Here is a 21,030-nt window from a genome sequence, read left to right as displayed (position 1 = left end):
AACAAGTCTCTCAATCTCCTAATTCCTGCCCGGTGCCAGCTCTGGAACCCTCCGTCTATCCTTCCTGGGACAAACCTATGGTTGTTCCTGATCGGGGACCACACCGAGGCACCCGTCACACCCCTATGTCGCCTCCATTGCCCCCAGATCCTTAAGGTTGCCGCCACCACTGGGTTCGTGGTGTACCTTTTCGGGGAGAGCGGTAGCGGCGCCGTCACTGCCTTTAGGCTCGTTCCTTTACAGGACGCCATCTCCAGCCTCTTCCACGCCACCCCCTCCCCCCTCCCTCATCCACTTGCGAACCATCGCCACATTGGCGGGCCCAGTAGTCGTCGTCCAGATTCGGCAACGCCAGTCCCCCTCTGTCCCTGCTGCGCTGCAGGAACCCTCCTTACCCTCGGGGTCTTCCCTGCCCACACAAAACTCATAACACTCCTATCTATTTTCTTAAAAAAGGCCTTAGTGATCAAAATGGGGAGACATTGAAACACAAAAAGAAACCTTGGGAGGACCATCATCTTGACCGCCTGCATTCTGCCCGCCAGTGAGAGCGGCAGCATATCCTACCTCTTGAAATCCTCCTCCATCTGCTCCACCAGCCGCGTCAGATTGAGTTTGTGTAGAGTTCCCCAGCTCCTGGCTACCTGAATCCCCAAATATTGGAAGCTCCTTTCTGCTCTCCTTAACGGCAGGCCGTCTATCCCTCTTCCCTGATCCCCGGGGTGTACTACGAAAAGCTCACTCTTCCCCATATTAAGCCTATATCCCGAAAAATCTCCAAACTCCCTCAATATCTGCATAACCTCTGTCATCCCCTCCACAGGATCCGCCACATACAGCAGTAGGTCATCTGCGTAGAATGACACTCGGTGTTCCTCTCCCCCTCTAACCACCCCCCTCCATTTCCTAGAGTCTCAGTAATGGGGACAGGGGGCACCCCTGCCTTGTTCCCCTATGTAACTAAAAATACTCCGATCTCTGCCGATTTGTAACTACACTTGCCACTGGGGCCCCATAGAGGAGTTTGATCCAACTGACAAACCCCTCCCCGAACCCAAACCTCCTCAACACCTCCCATAAATACTCCCACTCTACCCTATCAAATGCCTTCTCTGCATCCATCGCTGCCACTATCTCTGCCTCCCCCTCCGCTGGGGGCATCATTATCACCCCCAACAGCCGTCGCACGTTGACATTCAATTGTCTCCCCCTTTACAAACCCTGTCTGGTCTTCATGCACCACTCCCGGGACACAATCCTCGATCCTCGTCGCTAGCACTTTTGCCAGCAACTTGGCGTCTACATTCAGGAGCGAGATAGGCCTATATGACCCGCATTGCAGCGGATCTTTATCTCGCTTCAGGATTAATGATATCGTCGCCTCTGACATTGTCGGGGGTAGAGTCCCCCCTTCTCTGGCCTCATTAAAGGTTCTCGCCAGCAGCGGGGCCAACAAGTCCACATATTTCCGATAAAATTCCACCGGGAACCCATCTGGTCCCGGGGCCTCCCCTGCCTGCATGTTCCCCAGCCCTTTAGTCACCTCGTCCACCCCGATTGGCGCCCCCAGGCCTGTCACCTCCTGCTCCTCCACCCTCGGGAACCTTAGTTGGTCCAAAAACTGTTGCATCCCCTCTTTTCCCTCCGGGGGTTGGGACCTATATAGCCTCTCGTAGAAGGTCTTAAACACCTCATTTACCTTCCCTGCACTCCGCACCGTAGTTCCCGTTTCATCCTTAACTCCCCCTATTTCCCTCGCCACTATCCTCTTACGAAGCTGGTGGGCCAGCAGCCAGCTCGCCTTTTCCCCATATTCGTATCTCAACCCCTGTGCCTTCCTCCACTGTGCCTCTGCCTTCCCTGTGGTCAGCAGGTCAAACTCCGTCTGAAGTCTTCGCCTCTCTCTATATAGTCCTTCGTCCGGGGCCTCCGCATATCTTTTATCCACACTCAAAATCTCCCCCACTAATCTCTCCCTTTCTTTGCCCTCTTTTTTCTCCTTGTAAGCCCTAATGGAGATCAACTCTCCCCTAACCACCGCCTTCAGCGCTTCCCATACTACCCCCACCTGGACCACACCATCATCATTGGCCTCCAGGTACCTCTCAATACACCCCCGCACCCTTCCACAGACCCCCTCATCCGCCAATAGTCCCACATCCAGTCGCCAGAGTGGGCGCTGTTCCCTCTCCTCTCCTAGTTCCAGATCCACCCAGTGCGGGGCATGGTCTGAAACTGCTATGGCCGAATACTCCGTTCCTGCCACCCTCGAAATCAGTGCCCTGCTCAAAACAAAGAAATCTATCCGGGAGTATACCTTATGAACATGGGAGAAAAAGGAAAACTCTTTGGCCAACGGCCTAGCAAATCTCCACGGATCCACTCCCCCCATTTACTCCATAAACCCCCTGGGCACCTTGGCCGCTGCCGGCCTTCTTCCGGTCCTGGATCTAGACCGATCTAACTCTGGATCCAGCACAGTATTGAAATCCTCCCCCCATTACCAGGCATCCTACCTCCAGGTCCGGGATACGTCCCAGCATCCGCTTCATAAATCCCGCATCATCCCAGTTCGGGGCATATACATTTACCAGCACGCATTCCCTGCAATCTACCACTCACCATCACATATCTACCACCGTTGTCCACCACTATATTCCTAGCCTCAAACGACACCCGTTTCCCCACCAATATCGCCACCCCTCTATTTTTCGCGTCCAACCCTGAGTGGAACACCTGTCCCACCCATCCTTTCCTTAACCTAACCTGATCCGCCACCTTCAGGTGCGTCTCCTGAAGCATGACCACGTCTGCCTTCAGTCCTTTTAAGTGCACGAACACTTGGGCCCTCTTAATCGGCCCATTTAGGCCTCTCACATTCCACGTGACCAGCCGGATTGGCCCCCCCCATGCCGACTAGCCATCACCTATTCTAGGCCAGTCCCACATCCAGGTCCCGCGCACCCACCCGTCCCCCAGGCGGCGCACTCCCATCCCGACCACCTCTTCCCTTGCCAGCTCCCTCTCGCTCCCAGCAGCAGCAACCCAGTTGACCCCCACCCCCCTCCGCTAGATCCCCATCTAGCATGGTTACACCCCCCATAACGCTTCCGAAAGTCAGCTGACTCCAACTGACCCCGGCTTCCCCCGCTCTCTCCTAGACCCCCCCGTGTGTGGAACTCACATTCTCCTTGCGCCTATCTTCCCGCCATCATCTCCCTAGCGCGGGAAAAACCCGCGCTTTCCTGGATCAGCCCCGCCCCCTATGGCGCAGCTCCCCCATTCCCCATCCCCCACCTCTGTCCCTTTTTCCACCGGCGCCCACATTTCTCAGTGTCCCCCCGTCAAGAAGAGAAAAACCCCCATCTATCGTCCCGATACTGTGAACCTCCCATTCCCCAATTTACATTTCTGTACATCAACATGGTCATCTCCCCCACAGCTCAGTCCCTCAGTTCTGGTCCAATTTCTCTTTTTGGATGAAGGTCCATGCCTCGTCCGACGTTTCAAAGTAGTAGTGTCTATCTTGGTACGTGACCCACAATCGCGCCGGCTGCAGCATCCAAACTTTACTTTCTTCTTGTGAAGCGCCGCCTTGGCCCGATTAAAACTTGCTCTCCTTCTCGCCACCTCCGCGCTCCAGTCCTGATACACTCGTATCACCGCATTCTCCCACCTGCTACTCCGTGCCCAGCTAAAAACAGCCTCTCTGTTGGTGAAGCGGTGAAATCTCACCACTATCGCCCTTGGTGGTTCTCCAGCCTTTGGTCTCCTCGCAAGGACCCGGTGAGCCCCTTCCACCTCCAGGGGGCCCGAGGGGGCCTCAGTTCCCATTAGCGAATGGAGCATCGTGTTCACATAAGCCCCAACGTCAGCTCCCTGCACTCCCTCGGGGAGACCCAGAATCCGGAGGTTCTTTCTCCTCGAGCTGTTCTCCAGGACTTCGAGCCTTTCGATACACCTCTTATGTAGCGCCTCGTGCGTCTCCATTTTTACCGCAAGGCCCAGAATCTCATCCTCGTTCTCAGCTGCCTTCACCTTCACCCCACGGAGCTCTATCGCCTGGGCCTTTTGCGTTTCTTTTAGCCCTTCGATTGCCAATAACATCGGCGCCAGCACCTCCTTCTTTAATTCCTCCACACACCGTTGGAGGAATTCCTGCTGGTTCGAGCCCCATGTCGTCTGGGCTCCATCCGTCGCCATCTTGCTTCTTCCTTCTCTTCTCTCCCGCTGCTCCAAAGGATCCTTCGCAATCTGGCCACTACCACCGATCTTTTCCATACACACCAGGGGGGACTCCTTACTTCGTCACCCCACACTGGGTTTGGTCCGAAAAATTTCCGTTGGGGCTCCCAAAAAGAGCCCAAAAGTCCGTTAGAACGGGAGCTGCCGAAACGTGCGGCTTAGCAGTGCATCGCCGCAACCGGAAGTCCCCGTGCCTGGTGTTTTCTGTTTGTCTGTCTATCTGTCTCTCTCAGTCTGTGTCTGGGGTTGTCTGTCTCTCTCGGTCTGTGTCTGTCTGGGGTCCTCTGTCTCTCTCAGTCTGTGTCTGGGGATGTCTGTCTCTCGGTCTGTGTCTGTCTGGGATTCTCTGTCTCTCTCGGTCTGTGTCTGGGGTTCTCTGTTCTCTCGGTCTGTGTCTGGGGTTGTCTGTCTGAAAGGAAGGGTAAAACTACAGGAAGAATAATGGTTAATGGGAAGCAAAGCAGCAGATTAGCATGTGGGGAGGTGGGTTCAACTGCGGGGAAAATTATGAAAAATGTTAAAGGGAAGAAGAACTCAGGAGACGTTATTAATGGAGATGTTAGGATTCAAAAAGAATGTTAAAAAAACTAGCAGAAGGGCACTTTACCAGAATGCTCATAGCATTTGAAACAAGGTAAATGAATTGACGCCACAAATCATCGCGAATGAGTATGATTTAGTGGCTGTTACAGAGACATGGTTGTAGGGTGGTCACGACTGGGAGTTAAATATCCAGGGATATCAGACTATTCGGAAGGACAGACAGGAAGATAAGGGAGGTGGTGTAGCTCTGATATTTAAGGATGACATCAGGGCGGTAGTGACAGGTGATATAGGTTCTATGGAGAAAAGGTTGAATCCATTTGGGTGGAAATTAGAAATAGTGAGGAGAAAAGGATCACTGATAGGCATAGTCAAAAGCTACCAAATAATAACATCATGGTGGGGCGGACAATAAACAAAGAAATAACTGATGCATGTAATAATAATAATCTTTATTACTGTCACAGGTAGGTTACATTAACACTGCAATTAAGTTACTGTGAAAATCCCCTAGTCGCCACACTCCGGCGCCTATTCGGATACACGGAGAATTCGGAATGTCCGAATAACAAGCATATCTTTCTGGACTTGTGGGAGGAAACCAGAGCACCCGGAGGAAACCCACGCAGACACCGGGAGAACGTGCAGACTCCGCACAGACAGTGACCCAAGCGGGAATCGAACCTGGGTCCCTGGCGCTGTGAAGCAACAGTGCTAACCACTGTGCTACATGCCGCCATAAAAATGGTACAGCAATTATCATGGGGGATTTTAATCTACATGTCGATTGGTCAAACCAGGTCAGTCAAGGCAGCCTTGAGGAGAAGTTCATAGAATGTATCCGCGATAGTTTCCCTGAACAGTATGTAATGGAACCTATGAGGGAGCAAGGTATCCTAGATCTAATCCTCACAGAATTTACAGTGCAGAAGGGGGCCATTCGGCCCATCGAGTCTGCACCGGCTCTTTGAAAGAGCACCCTACCTAACCCCACACCTCCACCCTATCCCCACACTTCCATCCTATTTCCGTAACCCCACCTTACATTATCTTTTTTGGACACTAAGTGCAATCTAGCATAGCCAATCCACCTACCCCTGCCCATGTTTGGATTGTGGGAGGAAACCGGAGCACCCGGAAGAAACCCACGCAGACACGTAGAGAACGTGTAGACTCTGCACAGACAGTGACCCAAGACGGAATCAAACCTGAGACCCTGTGAAGCTGCTGTGAAGCCACAGTGCTAACCATTATGCCACCGTGCTGTCCTGTGTAATTAGACAAGAATAATTTGATCTCATAGTTAGGGATCCTCTTGAAGGAGCGATCACAGTATGGTTGAATTTAAAATGTAGATGGAGGGCGAGAAATTAAAATCCAATACCGGGTGTCTTATGCTTAAAGGAGACTACAATGGGATGAGGGAGGAGTTGGCTAAGGTAGACTGGGAGAAAAGACTTTATGGTGGGACAATTGAGGAACAGTGGAGAACTTTTAAAGTGATTTTTCACAGTGCTCAGCAAAGTATAGAGCAGTGAAAAGGAAGGACTGTAGGAAAAGGGATAATCAGCCATGGATATCTGAGGAAATAAAGGGGGGTATCAAATTGAAAGCAAAAGCATACAAAGTGGTAAAATTAGTGGGAAACTAGAGGATTTGGAAATCTTCAAAGGTGGTCAACAGAAAGTCATGAAAAAAGCTATGAAAAAGAAAAGTAAGATAGATTGTGAGAGCAAACTAGCTCAGAATATAAAAACCAATAGCAAAAGTTTCTACAAATACATAAAAGGAAAAAGAGTGCTAAAGGTAAACATTAGTCTTTCAGAAGATGAGAAAGGGGATTTAATTTTGTTTGTTTTTTCTTTTTTTAATATAAATTTAGAGTACCCAATTATTATTATTTTTTTTCTAATTAAGGGGCAATTTAGCATGGCCAATCCAACTAACCTGCACATCTTTCGGGTTCTGGGGGTGAAATCCATGCAGACACGGGGAGAATGTGCAAACTCCTCACGGACAGTGACCCAGGGCTGGGATTCAAACCCGGATCCTCAGCGCCGTAGTCCCAGTGCTATCCACTGCGCCACCGTGATGCCCGAAAGGGGATTTAATAATGGGAAATGAGGAAATGGCTGAGGAATTGAACAGGTATTTTGTGTCGGTCTTCACAGTGGAAGACACAAATAACATGCCAATAATTGATGGCAAGGAGGCTATGGCAGGTGAGGATCTAAAAACGATCATTATCACTAAAGAGGTATTACTGGGCAAGCTAATGGGGCTAAAGATAGACAAGTCTCATGGCCCTGATGGAATGTATCACAAGGTACTAAAAGAGATGTCGGGGGAAATTGCAAATGCGCTCATGGTAATTTACCAAAATTCGCTGGACCCTGGAGCAGTTCCGATAGCAAATGTGACGCCACTGTTTAAAAAAGGAGGTAGACTAAAGGCAGGTAACTATAAGCGAGTTAGTTGAACTTCTGTAGTGGGGAAAATGCTTGAATCTGTTATCAAGGAAGAAATAGTGAGACATCTGGGGTCAGCCGCAGTCTCCCGGCGAATACGGGCCAGACTTGCATCATTAGCTGGCAGATTGGCCGATGTGAAGGCCACATGCGCTTCGACCTGACATACAAGCCCCCCCCCGCCAATTTGGGCGGTGTGCTCACTGCTCTGGACAGGGCATCCGTGATGATGAGGTCCTTTCCCGGGGTGTAGACCAGTCGTACCTCCGGAGCTTGAGCAGAATGCGCTGGAGGCGAGGGGTCATCTCATTCAGGTCCTTTTGTATGATGCTGACCAGGGGGCGATGGTCGGTTTCCACAGTAGTCATGGAACTTATCTATGCCGGTTAACAAACCCAGGCACTCCTTCTCAATCTGCGCATAGCGCTGTTCTGTGGGGGTCATGGCCCGCGAGGCATAGGCGACCGGAACCCATGATGCTGTGTCGTCCCATTGCAGGAGTACCGCCCCAATGCCGGACTGGCTGGCATCAGTCGAGATCTTCGTATCTCGAGAAGTGTCGAAGAACGCCAAGACAGGGGCTGTGGTGAGCTTAATCTTGAGCACCTCCCATCCCTTCTGGTGTGCGGGCAGCCACTGGAACTCCGTAGTCTTCTTCACTAGGTGGCGAAGAGCCGTTGTGTGGGAGGCAAGGTTGGGAATGAACTTCCCCAGGAAGTTGACCATCCCGAGAAAGCGTAGCACTGCCTTCTGGACTGCCGGCTGCGGCATGGCTGTAATAGCTGTCACTTTGTCTGCATCCGGACGCACTCCTGACCGGGATATGTGGTCCCCAGAAACATTTAGCTCAGTTTGGCCAAAAGAACCCTTGGCTCGGTTGAGGCGCAGACCGTGCAAAGACGCGCTGGAGATGACTGATGTGCTCCTGTGGTGTGGTGGACCAGATGATGACGTCGTCAACATAGACACGCACCCCTTCGATGCCCTCCATCATCTGTTCCATGATTCTGTGAAACACCTCAGATGCCGAGATGATGCCAAACGGCATTCTGTTCTCGCAGAACCTGCCGAAAGGAGTGTTAAAGGTACACAGCTTTCGGCTGGACTGATCCAGTTGAATCTGCCAAAAACCCTTTGAGGCATCAAGCTTTGTAAAAATTTGAGCCTGGGCCATTTCGCTCATGATCTCTTCCCGTTTGGGTATGGGGTAGTGTTCCCTCATGATGTTATTGTTTAGGTCTTTCGGGTCGATGCAGATCCGGAGTTAATCAGAGGGCTTTCTTACGCACACCATGGAGCTGACCCATGGCGTGGGCTCCGTGACCCGGGAAAGCACTCCTTAGTCCTGGAGATCCTGCAGCTGCTGCTTGAGGCGGTCTTTGAGTGGTGCTGGGACTCTACGAGGTGCGTGAATGACCGGGGTGGCGTCCGGTTTGAGCCGTATTCTGTAAATGTAGGGCAGTGTGCCCATGCCCTCGAAAGCCTCCTGGTTGTGGGTGAGGAGCAAGTGGAGCTGTGCCCTAAAGTCTGCATCCTGGAAGTCGGACGTACCTCCTGGAGACAGAGTGTGTACCCGCTGAACGAGGTGGAGAACCTTGCATGCCTGTGCGCCGAGCAGGGAGTCCTTCGATGATCCAACTATCTCAAAGGACAGTGTGGCTGTGTATGCATTGTGTGTAACCTCAAGCTGGCAGGATCCCATGGCCGAGATAACATTCCCGTTGTAATCGACCATCTGACAGCGGGATGTCCGAATCGGTGGTTTGACCTTCAAGGCGTAGAAGGCTGACCATGCAATAAGGTTGGCGGAGGCACCAGTGTCTAGACAGAATGTGATTGGTGATCGGTTGACCGTTAGGGTGGCACACCATTCATCACCCGGATTAACGCTGTTCACTGGCATCGGCTGGTGGGTCGTCCTTGGGGACATCCGATTCCTGTCAATGACCGTAACGTGGAAGGCTTCCCGGTCGTCGGTATCACTGGTCTGTACATCGTCAGAGTATGACTCGGTGTATGGAGGCTGAATGGCCCGCATGTCCCTGCGAGGCTGGCAGAATTGGGGAACGTTGGCAGGTTGAGCTGCTCGACAGCAGGCAGCGTAGTGTCCCATCTTGCCACAGCGGAGGCATTGTCGATTCTTTGATGGACTTGTCGCTTTAAATGTGCGGATCCACAGTTGCCGCACGTCGTGACGTCATGGCGTTCGTTGCGCCACTGCGCGTGCGCAGTTTGGTCCTGCGTAGAGCGTGCCTGTGCGTCACGTCCCTCTGCGTCGACGTCTCTTTTGGCGCGTACAAGCGCGGGAGGCCGCGGAAAGCGCGCGAAACGGCTGCCCTCGTCCGGGCTGCGGGCCGGGACGAACTCGATCGACTGGACCCACTCGGCCTCATAGGACCCCTGCCGTGCCGATTCGGCCGCCTGGAATTGGGAGTACCGGCTGGTCGCGTTTTCATGGAGGATGCACGCTTCGATGGTGGTGGCTAGGGTGAGGCTCTTAATTTTGAAGAGCTGCTGCCGTAGGGTGCCTGAGGTGACCCCAAAAACTATCTGGTCCCGAATCATGGAATCGGAGATGGCCTCATAGCCGCAGGACTGCGCGAGGATACGGAGGTGTGTCAGGAAAGATTGAAAAGGCTCATCCTTACCCTGCAGGCACTGCTGGAAGAGGTACCTCTCGAAGCTCTCGTTCACCTCGACGCTGAAGTGTTGCTCGAGTTTGAGAAGGACCGTCTTGTACTTCGTCTTGTCCTCACCTTCCGCGAACACCAGGGAGTTGTAGATGTGGATGGCGTGTTGCCCTGCCGTGGAGAGGAGGAGGGGGATTTTCCTGGTGTCCGATACATTCTCCCTTTCTGTGGCTTCTAGGAAGAACTGGAAGCGCTGTTTAAACAGCTTCCAGTTGACTCTGCGGGCTGATGGTGTCCATGGCGCAGGATGGCGGATCCCTGAAGATGTGCAGGTAGGTCTCACAGTTGCTGGGTTCCAATCCTGGTACTATGTCGTGTTGGGTGTTCCGCTATACAGACGAACCAACACGGTTGTGGATGGCACAACTCTATTTTATTACTCTTGATAACAACATCTGTAAACTTATGACTGTGGTTCGTAATTTACCCGTTAACCTGTGGACCCAGCCCTAACACTATCTTGGAGAGGCACTCAGCACATGGTGAATGTCTGAGTGGCACGCTGAGAGCTCTGTGCCCTGAGCTGTCTCCTGCTGGAATGAGCGGGAACTGTGGTATTCCCTGTTTTATAGTGCGTGTGCTCTTACTGGTGATTGGCTGTGATGTTGCGTGTGTGTTGATTGGTCCGTTGATCTGTCCATCAGTGTGTATGTATGTTTGCACCATGATATGTTTATCTGAATATCATGACAGGCAAGGGTCTGACAGATGGAGTACAATGTTGGTAAATGTGAGGTCATCCATTTTGGGAGGAATATTTAAAAATAAATTTAGAGTACCCTATTCTTTTTTTTTTTTTAAAGGGCAATTTAGCGTGGCCAATCCACCTAGCCTGCACATCTTTGGGTTGTGGGGGTGACACCCATGCAGACACGGGGAGAATGTGCAAATTCCACGCGGACAGTGACCCGGGGCCAGGATCGAACCCAGGTCCTTGGCGTCATGAGGCAGCAGTGCTAACCACTGCACCATGACACCACCACGGTTCTGGTAGGAATAACAGCAAAATGGACTCTTATTTAAATGGTAACAAATTGCAGCATGCTGCTATGCAGAGAGACCTGGGTGTCCTTGTGCATGAATCTCAAAAAGTTGATTTGCAGGTGCAGTAGGTAATAAAGACGGCAAATGGAATTTTGTCCTTCATTGCTCGAGGGATGGTGTTTAAAAACAGTTGTATAGGGTGCTGGTGAGGCCACACCTGAGTACTGTGTATAGTTTTGGTCTCCTCACTTGAGAAAGGATGTACTGGCACTGGAGGGGGTGCAGAGGAGATTCACTCGGTTGATTCTGAAGTTGAGAGGATTGGTTTATGAGGAGAGACTCAGTAGACTGGGACTATACTCATTGGAATTTAGAAGAATGAGGGGGGATCTTATCGGAACAAAATTGTAAGGGATAGAAGCTGGGAGGTTGTTACCACTGGTGGGTGAAACTAGAACAAGGGGGCATAGCCTCAAAATAAGGGGAGCATATTTAGGTCTGAGTTGAGGAGGAACTTCTTCATCCAACGGTTTGTAAATCTGTGGAATTCCCTGCCCAGTGAAGCAGTTGAGGCTACCTCGTTAAATGTTTTTAAGGCAAAGATAGATAAAGTTTTGAGCAGTAAAGGAATTTTTTTTTAACAAACATTATATTAAGGCATATATTGTTTTTTATAACAACAAAATATACAAATACAAATGTAAACATAATTCAGTGTGTAATACCCCCCCAACCAACAACCATACCCTGCCAACTTGGCTTATACACACACTCCCCAAGTCCCTCCATCTCTTCTTGCTGTTCCCGCCTGAACTAAACTAAACTAACTCCCCTTGCCCCCCTTATTCCCTAACCCACCCCCCCCCACCCCCTCTATTGTATCTGCTGACAGTTTAGTTTCCCCCGAAGAAGTCGATAAACGGCTGCCACCTCCGAACGATCCCTAACACTGATCCTTTCAGGGCGAATTTAATTTTCTCAAGCCTGAGAAACCCAGCCATGTCGCTAACCCATACCCCCGGTTTCGGGGGCTCCGAGTCCCTCCACACTAATAAGATCCGTCTCCGGGCTACCAAGGGCAAAGGCCATAAACATCAGCCTCTCTCACCCCCTGGACTCTCGGGGAACAATAAAGGAATTAAGGGTTATGGTGAGCGAGCAGGTAAGTGGAGCTGAGACCACAAAAGGGTCAGCCATGATCTTATTGAATGGCGGAGCAGGCTCGCGAGGACAGGTGGTCTGAGATTGACCATCTCTCTCTCTCAGTCTGTATCTGGGCTTGTCTGTCTCTCTCTCAGTCTGTGTCTGGGCTTGTCTGTCTCTCTCTCAGTCTGTGTCTGGGCTTGTCTGTCTCTCTCTCAGTCTGTGTCTGGGTTTGTCTGTCTCACTCCCAGTCTGTGTCTGAGCTTGTCTGTCTCACTCTCAGTCTGTGTCTGGGCTTGTCTATCTCTCTCAGTCTGTATCTGGGCTTGTCTGCTCTCTCTCAGTCTGTGTCTGGGCTTGTCTGCTCTCTCTCAGTCTGTGTCTGGGCTTGTCTGTCTCACTCTCAGTCTGTGTCTGGGCTTGTCTATCTCTCTCAGTCTGTGTCTGGGCTTGTCTGTCTCTCTTTCTTTCAGTCTGTGTCTGGGCTTGTCTATCTCTCTCAGTCTGTGTCTGGGCTTGTCTATCTCTCTCAGTCTGTGTCTGGGCTTGTCTGTCTCACTCTCAGTCTGTGTCTGGGCTTGTCTATCTCTCTCAGTCTGTGTCTGGGCTTGTCTATCTCTCTCAGTCTGTGTCTGGGCTTGTCTGTCTCTCTTTCTTTCAGTCTGTGACTGGGCTTGTCTATCTCTCTCAGTCTGTGTCTGGGCTTGTCTGTCTCTCTCTCAGTCTGTGTCTGGGCTTGTCTATCTCTCTCAGTCTGTATCTGGGCTTGTCTGCTCTCTCTCAGTCTGTGTCTGGGCTTGTCTGTCTCACTCTCAGTCTGTGTCTGGGCTTGTCTATCTCTCTCAGTCTGTGTCTGGGCTTGTCTGTCTCTCTTTCTTTCAGTCTGTGTCTGGGCTTGTCTATCTCTCTCAGTCTGTGTCTGGGCTTGTCTATCTCTCTCAGTCTGTGTCTGGGCTTGTCTGTCTCACTCTCAGTCTGTGTCTGGGCTTGTCTATCTCTCTCAGTCTGTGTCTGGGCTTGTCTGTCTCTCTTTCTTTCAGTCTGTGTCTGGGCTTGTCTATCTCTCTCAGTCTGTGTCTGGGCTTGTCTATCTCTCTCAGTCTGTGTCTGGGCTTGTCTGTCTCACTCTCAGTCTGTGTGTGGGCTTGTCTATCTCTCTCAGTCTGTGTCTGGGCTTGTCTGTCTCTCTTTCTTTCAGTCTGTGACTGGGCTTGTCTATCTCTCTCAGTCTGTGTCTGGGCTTGTCTGTCTCTCTCTCAGTCTGTGTCTGGGGTTGTCTGTCTCTCTTTCTTTCAGTTTGTGTCTGGGGTTGTCTATCTCTCTCAGTCTGTGTCTGGGGTTGTCTGTCTCACTCCCAGTCTGTGTCTGAGCTTGTCTGTCTCACTCTCAGTCTGTGTCTGGGCTTGTCTATCTCTCTCAGTCTGTGTCTGGGCTTGTCTGTCTCTCTTTCTTTCAGTCTGTGTCTGGGGTTGTCTGTCTCACTCCCAGTCTGTGTCTGGGCTTGTCTGTCTCACTCTCAGTCTGTGACTGGGCTTGTCTGTCTCTCTCAGTCTGTGTCTGGGCTTGACTGTCTCACTCTCAGTCTGTGTCTGGGCTTGTCTGTCTCTCTCTCAGTCTGTGTCTGGGCTTGACTGTCTCACTCTCAGTCTGTGTCTGGGCTTGTCTGTCTCTCTCAGTCTGTGTCTGGGCTTGTCTGCCTCTCTCAGTCTGTATCTGGGGTTGTCTGTCTCACTCTCAGTCTGTGTCCGGGCTTGTCTATCTCTCTCAGTCTGTGTCTGGGCTTGTCTATCTCTCTCAGTCTGTATCTGGGGTTGTCTGTCTCTCTCTCAGTCTGTGTCTGGGCTTGTCTATCTCTCTTTCTTTCAGTCTGTGTCTGGGCTTGTCTGTCTCTCTCAGTCTGTGTCTGGGCGTGTCTGTCTCACTCTCAGTCTGTGTCTGGGCTTGTCTGCCTCTCTCAGTCTGTATCTGGGGTTGTCTGTCTCACTCTCAGTCTGTGTCTGGGCTTGTCTATCTCTCTCAGTCTGTATCTGGGCTTGTCTATCTCTCTTTCTTTCAGTCTGTGTCTGGGCTTGTCTGTCTCACTCTCAGTCTGTGTCCGGGCGTGTCTATCTCTCTCTCAGTCTGTGTCTGGGGTTGTCTATCTCTCTTTCTTTCAGTCTGTGTCTGGGCTTGTCTGTCTCACTCTCAGTCTGTGTCTGGGCTTGTCTGTCTCACTCTCAGTCTGTGTCCGGGCTTGTCTATCTCTCTTTCTTTCAGTCTGTGTCCGGGCTTGTCTATCTCTCTCTCAGTCTGTGTCCGGGCTTGTCTATCTCTCTTTCTTTCAGTCTGTGTCTGGGCTTGTCTGCCTCTCTCAGTCTGTATCTGGGGTTGACTGTCTCTCTCAGTCTGTATCTGGGGTTGTCTGTCTCACTCTCAGTCTGTGTCCGGGCTTGTCTATCTCTCTTTCTTTCAGTCTGTGTCTGGGCTTGTCTGCCTCTCTCAGTCTGTATCTGGGGTTGACTGTATCTCTCAGTCTGTATCTGGGGTTGTCTGTCTCACTCTCAGTCTGTGTCCGGGCTTGTCTATCTCTCTTTCTTTCAGTTTGTGTCTGGGCTTGTCTGCCTCACTCTCAGTCTGTGTCTGGGCTTGTCTGTCTCTCTTTCTTTCAGTCTGTGTCTGGGCTTGTCTATCTCTCTCTCAGTCTTGTCTGGGCTTGTCTGTCTCACTCTCAGTCTGTGTCTGGGGTTATCTGTCTCTCTCAGTCTGTGTCTGGGCTTGTCTGTCTCACTCTCAGTCTGTGTCTGGGCGTGTCTGTCTCTCTCTCAGTCTGTGTCTGGGCTTGTCTGTCTCTCTCTCAGTCTGTGTCTGGGCTTGTATGTCTCACTCTCAGTCTGTGTCTGGGTTAGTCTGTCTCACTCTTGGTCTATGTCTGTGGTTGTCTGACTATCTTTCCGTCTCTCTCTCTCTCTCAATCTGTGTCTGGGGTTGTCTGTCTGTCTCTCTCTATCTCTTTCGATCTGTGTCTGTGGTTGTCTATCTCTCTCTTTCAGTCTGTATCTGGTGTTATCTGTCTCTCTCTCTCGGCCTGTGTCTGGATTTGTATGTCTTCCTCTCTCAGTCTGTCTGGTGGTGTCTGTCTCGCTCTCAGTCTGTGTCTGGAGTTGTCTGTCTGTCTCTCTTGGACCTTTGTCTGGGGTTGTCCATCTCTCTTTCTCAGTCTGTGTCGGTGGTTGTCTGTCTCTCTCGGCCTGTCTTGGGTTCTCTCTCTTGCTGTCTGTGTCTGGGTTTGTCTGTCTGTCTCTCTGTCCTGGCCTGTTCTGGGCTTGTCTGTCTCTCCATCTCCTGGTCTGTGCCTGGTATTATCTGTCTCTCTCTCTCTGTCTGGGGTTGTCTGTCACTCTCGGTCTGTGTCTGGGGTTGTCTGTCTCACTCTCGGTCTCTGTCTGGGGTTGTCTCTCTCTCTCTCCGAGTCTGTTTATGGGGATGTCTATCTCCGAGTCTGTATCTTTTCAGCTCTGCAGACTGGTATTTTCTCTTTATCTATCTGTGGATTGGCGTTTTTCTCTCTAAATCTGTGTCTGTCTTTCCCCCTCAGAGTCTTTCCCTTTGTGCCTGTGTGGTTCTGTCTGTCTCGTTCTCTCTGAGTTTGTGTCTGGGGTGTCAATCTCTCTCTGAGCCTTTCTCGGAATGTCTGTGTGTGTCCGTCTCTCTCTGATTCTGTGTCTGGGGTGTCAATCACTCTCTGAGCCTTTCTGGGATTGTCTGTGTGTGTGTCTCTGATTCTGTGCCTGGGGTGTCTGTCTCTCTCTGAGCCTTTCTGGGATTGTCTGTGTGTGTCTGTCTCTGATTCTGTGTCTGGCGTGTCTGTCTCTCTCAGAGCCTTTCTGGGATTGTCTGTGTGTGTCTGTCTCTGATTCTGTGCCTGGGGTGCCTGTCTCTCTCTGAGCCTTTCTGGGATTGTCTGTGTCTGTGTCTGTGTCTCTCTTTGATTCTGTGTCTGGGGTGCCTGTCTCTCTCTGAGCCATTCTGGGATTGTGTATGTGTGTGTCTCTCTGATTCTGTGCCTGGGGTGCCCGTCTCTCTCTCAGTCTTTCTGGGATTGTGTATGTGTGTGTCTCTCTGATTCTGTGTCTGGGGTGTCTGTCTCTTTCTGAGCCTTTCTGGGATTGTGTATGTGTGTGTCTCTCTGATTCTGTGTCTGGAGTGTCTGTCTCTCTCTCTGAGCCTTTCTGGGATTGTGTGTGTGTGTCTGTCTCTGATTCTGTGCCTGGGGTGTCTGTCTCTCTCTCTGAGCCTTTCTGGGATTGTGTATGTGTGTGTCTCTCTGATTCTGTGTCTGGGGTGTCTGTCTCTCTCTGAGCCTTTCTGGGATTGTGTATGTGTGTGTCTCTCTGATTCTGTGTCTGGGGTGTCTGTCTCTCTCTCTGAGCCTTTCTGGGATTGTGTGTGTGTGTGTGTCTCTGATTCTGTGCCTGGGGTGTCTGTCTCTCTCTCTCAGCCTTTCTGGGATTGTGTGTGTGTCTGTCTCTCTCAGCGTTTCTGGGATAGTGTGTGTCTGTGTCTCTCTCTGATGCTGTGCCTGGGGTGTTTGTCTCTGGGCCTTTCTGGGATTGTGAATGTGTCTCTCTCTGATTCTGTGTCTGGTGTGGTCTGTCTCTGAGATCTCTCTGTTCAGGTCTGTGTATTTGGAGTCTCTTTGTCCAGCTCTGGATTTGGTGTCTCTCTCTCTCTCTCTCTGGGTCTGTGCCTGTCTCTCTCTGTCTCTGTGTGATTCTGGTCTTTGTGTCTCTGATTCACGGTGAGCCGCGGCACTGCGCGGGATTCCCAGCCGGGTGGGTGTTGGGGTTCCTCGGGTGGTTGCGCGTCCTGATGTCGGCCCGGCCCGGCTGTGATCCCCGGGACAGGGCGAGCCTGAGCCGGCCCAGGCCTCTTGGGCCGCGGGAGTGGCTTGATTCGGCCGGCGGCCGGAGTTCATCCCTGTACCCTGAAAAGACCGAGGATTCGACACCGGACCCTTCCAACCCCAAAAATGACCAAGCAGTGAATCAAACAGGCTTGCCAACCCCTCCCGGAATCCCCTGGAGTCTCCCGGAATTAAAGGGGAATGTCCTGACTACCTAGAGGAACAAACAACAATGATTTTATCTGTACACGTTCGTTTACTAATTAAGACAGTTAATTGTTGGAAATAAGACAGTTTTGTGGGGGCAAAGTATTTAGGTCGTGCTATGAAATCGCCAATGTGCCAGCAGAGTTGGCAACATTACCTCAATCCCATGCATACTCTTCGCGGAATCTTTCTTTCTGAGGTCAGTTTGAAGAGCATGTCCCACTTTTCGGGAAAGGTGCTTCCTCCTCTGGAGGAGGGAGGAGCTAATGTTGGAGGAAGATTCATTCAACAATGAATGCCATATACACTTTTAAGAAAGTATTGGCCTATGGGTGCAGTAGAATGACTCAAACAGCAGAACATTGATTTCCCTGCTTACCATAAGAAATGCTGGGTCTTGTGTTATAATCAATGTGCCTTGCCACCCCCACCAGTCAAAAGCTGTCCATTTAGGATTAGAGTAAAATACCACTGACCAGTCCTTTTTTAAATTTGAACCCTTTTTTGTGCAGGTAGCCAAGTGTTTGGAAGATGCTGGGGCTGTCAGCTGATAACCACCACCCTCTGATGCTGCAAAGGGTGACCCTGGGCCTTGTATCGCTTGTTGCTGCCTTCCTTACAGTCACCACATTCTTCAGGGTGGAGCTTCTTCACCACTTGCTTTGGTCGAATGGACCTGAAAACAACTCATCGTGCCCCTATGGCCATTTCCGGCTGGTAGGAATGAAGGATTGTCTCTCCTGGCTATCCTGTGAAATGATGCAGAGTGAGGTTACTGTGATGAAGCTGATAGGACAAGGTGCAGTCAAGCAGGTGAGCTCTCCCTGCCTTAATAAAAACAGGAAATACTTGCCAGGTCAGGCAAGATCTGTGGAAAGAGAAAGAGAGTTAACATTTCGGGTCAACAACCTATCGCCAGAACTGGGAAGAGTTAGAAACGTAATAGGCTTTCATAGAATTTACAGTGCAGAAGGAGGCCATTCGGCTCATCGAGTCTGCACCGGCTCTTAGAAAGAGCACCCTACCCAAGGTCAACACCGCCACCCTATCCCCATAACCCAGTAACCCCATAACCCAGTAACCCCACCCAACACTAAGGGCAATTTTGGACACTAAGGGCAATTTATCATGGCCAATCCACCTAACCTGCACATCTTTGGACTGTGGGAGGAAACCGGAGCACCCGGAGGAAACCCACGCACACATGGGGAGGATGTGCAGACTCCGCACAGACAGTGACCCAAGCTGGAATTGAACCTGGGACCCTGGAGCTGTGAAGCAATTGTGCTATCCACAAGGCTACCGTGCTGCCCCTGAGGCTTTGGCTGAGTGAAAAAGGGGAGATTGGATTACGGGAGACATTAACTGATGGGAATGGAACACGGGAGACATGGTGCAGAGCCGAAGGGATTGGTAATGGGACAAGTAAAGAAATAAAACGTGTGTAGAGGGGGCATGAATGGAAAATGATGAACAGCTACCACCTGAAAGCACAAACAAGAGTAAGGCTGAGACAGGCAAAGAAAAAGAAACAAAATAGTGGTCTGAAATTGTTGAACTTGCTGTTGAGTCCAGAAAGCTATAAAATGTCTAATTGAAAGATTAGCTGCTCTTTTTCATGCTTTTTAAATTTTAAAATAAAAAAAATAAAAATTTAGAGTACCCAATTAATTTTTTCCAATTAAGAGGAAATTTGGCATGGTCAATCCACCTACCCTGCACATCTTTGGGGTGTGGGGGCGAAACCCACGCAAACACGGGGAGAATGTGCAAACTCCACACGGCCAGTGACCCAGAGCCGGGATCGAACCTGGGACCTCGGCGCCGTGAGGCAGTGCTAACCACTGCAACGCCATGCTGCCCTTCTCTTCCTCATGCTTGCATTGAATTTCATTGAAACATTGCAATAGGCCGAGCTCAGTGCGGGTTTCTGTTTTGCTGAAGAGTTGGTTTCGGGAGTCGCAAACTGGTTGTGGATTGATCTAAGCAATGCTCCTTAAAGAGACCACATGAGGCTGCGCCCAAATAAAAGCCATTGATGTTGACTCGTCTGGGCCAGAAGGGGTGCACATAGAATCTCTACAGTGTAGAAGGAGGCCAATTGGTACATTGAGTCTGCACCGACCCTCTGAAAGAGTACCCTACCTAGGCCCACTCCCCCGTAACCCTACCCAACCAAAACATCCCTGGACACTAAGCAGCAATTTAGCATGACCAATCCACCTACCCTGCGCATCTTTGGACTGTGGAAGGAAACCGTCCACATAGTTTCATATGTTGCTCTTGATTTCACAAAGATCTACCCACCAGCTGCTCAGAGCCCCCTCCCTCCCTCAGATTGCCTCCCCAGCCCCCTTCTCCAAATGCTGACGTCCAGCTCAGTTTCATGGGGAGCTGCTGAAGTTTCTACCGCTGATCCCATACACATGCCGGGCACATCCACTTTGGCCTTTAGCTGGTGGCATCGGCGCTGGGGAAGGGGGAAATTGGTTGATGCCATTGTTTTGGAGGAACACATAGGACCCTCATTCAAGTCTTAATAGGCAGCCTTTCTATTTTGAGTGAAGTACTGGTCGTCCATTGCCATCCCCCCTTGATAATAGAATCAGCTAGGCCTCATTGCAGCATGTTTTTATTATCTATCACATGCCCTAATGGGAAGGCAATTAAAATAAGCATAACAATGTCGCCTTAACTTTCATTTGAACTTAGTTGATGTTTTTATTGTGTCCTGAAATCACCTGAGCTGAAGACAGCAGAAAAAAACACGTCACTGTTTCAGAACCAGGCACAACGCTCCAATACTGTAAATTTCTGAATCTCGGTAAATTCTGTCTTGAGAAAAATGATACAAAGTTTTATGAGAGCTTGACTATATTGTAAGTGTTCATCAAAAGATAAGAGGTGCTTTGAACATAAGATTCGTTCCTACGTGATATTGCAATTTTGCTGATACGAATTAGAATTAGATTACTGTCTCGTCAAGCGGTCTGTATATTACTCAGTGCCTCTGTTTGCTCCGCAGGTATTCCTGGCACACTGGAAAGGAAACAAAGTGGCCCTTTCTCGACTTGCCGTCTCCGAATTCAGCAACGATTTCTTTCATGGCTTGGAGATGCTGAAAGGCCTGCAGAGTGTGTATGTGGTCAAACTGCTGGGATACTGTGAAGATCACACCATTCTCACAGAGTATCACCGTTTCGGATCGTTAACCAACATTAACTCTATTTTAGAGCAAGAGGATCACCGCAGCTTCAATACTTGGGAAGTGCGATTTCGTTTGGCCATTGAATATGCAATGTTCCTGCATTTTCTACACAACAGCCCTTTGGGCCCCCGGGTTATGTGTGATTCCAATGACCTGGGGAAGACCTTGTCCCAGTATTTGTTAACTGCAGACTTGCATGTGGTAGCTAACGATTTAGATGCTTTACCCCTGGTCAATCGGAGCGCTGGTTTGTTAGTAAAATGTGGTGCCAGGCAGCTGCAGGGTGACTTTGTGTCCCCAGAGCAGCTTTGGCCGTTTGGTGATGACCTTCCATTTTCTGATGACCTCATGCCCCCATATGATGAGAAGACGGATATATGGAAGATTCCGGATGTTACGGATTTCCTGCTGGGGCAGGTCGAAGGAAGTGATGTTCTCAGGCTCCATTTGTTTCAGCTGCACCGAGACTGTAAGAGAAATCTACCACAGCAAAGGCCTTCAGCACTGAGGGTTGTCCAGACCTATAAAGCTGTTTATACGTTACTGACACAGGAGTCAGAACTGTCTGGTACTTACAGCGGCACATCACGTGATTTATAATTAATGGTGATATTCTGTTCTAATAGGATACAGGTATTTGATAGTATTGAAAATAATGGC

General features: G+C 50.4%; 1 protein-coding gene and 1 long non-coding RNA gene across 4 annotated transcripts in view; one reads left to right on the top strand and one right to left on the bottom strand.

Annotated features, from left to right (window-relative positions):
• Positions 1 to 17,751, bottom strand: part of LOC140408359 (uncharacterized) — a 26,942-nt gene extending 9,191 nt beyond the window's left edge. Inside the window, exon 1 of the long non-coding RNA XR_011940095.1 lies at positions 17,320 to 17,751. This is a non-coding gene — a long non-coding RNA (uncharacterized lncRNA). The remainder of the gene's footprint in view (positions 1 to 17,319) is intronic.
• On the top strand, positions 15,975 to 21,030 carry pomk (protein O-mannose kinase). 3 transcript variants are annotated; one of them, XM_072495450.1, is made up of 3 exons: positions 15,975 to 16,727; positions 17,675 to 17,975; positions 20,188 to 21,030. In XM_072495450.1, exons 2-3 carry the CDS (start codon positions 17,694 to 17,696, stop codon positions 20,968 to 20,970), a joined length of 1,065 nt encoding a protein of 354 aa, XP_072351551.1. In that variant the 5' UTR covers positions 15,975 to 16,727; positions 17,675 to 17,693; the 3' UTR covers positions 20,971 to 21,030. The 3 variants fall into 3 exon arrangements, with proteins under 3 accessions (XP_072351551.1, XP_072351549.1, XP_072351550.1); XM_072495448.1 differs by having other exon boundaries at positions 15,975 to 16,850; XM_072495449.1 differs by having other exon boundaries at positions 15,975 to 16,884.

This window comes from Scyliorhinus torazame, chromosome 3 (genome assembly GCF_047496885.1).
Source record: "Scyliorhinus torazame isolate Kashiwa2021f chromosome 3, sScyTor2.1, whole genome shotgun sequence".
In the NCBI taxonomy this organism is placed as follows: domain Eukaryota; kingdom Metazoa; phylum Chordata; class Chondrichthyes; order Carcharhiniformes; family Scyliorhinidae; genus Scyliorhinus; species Scyliorhinus torazame.
This window is presented reverse-complemented; position numbering and strand designations above follow the sequence as displayed.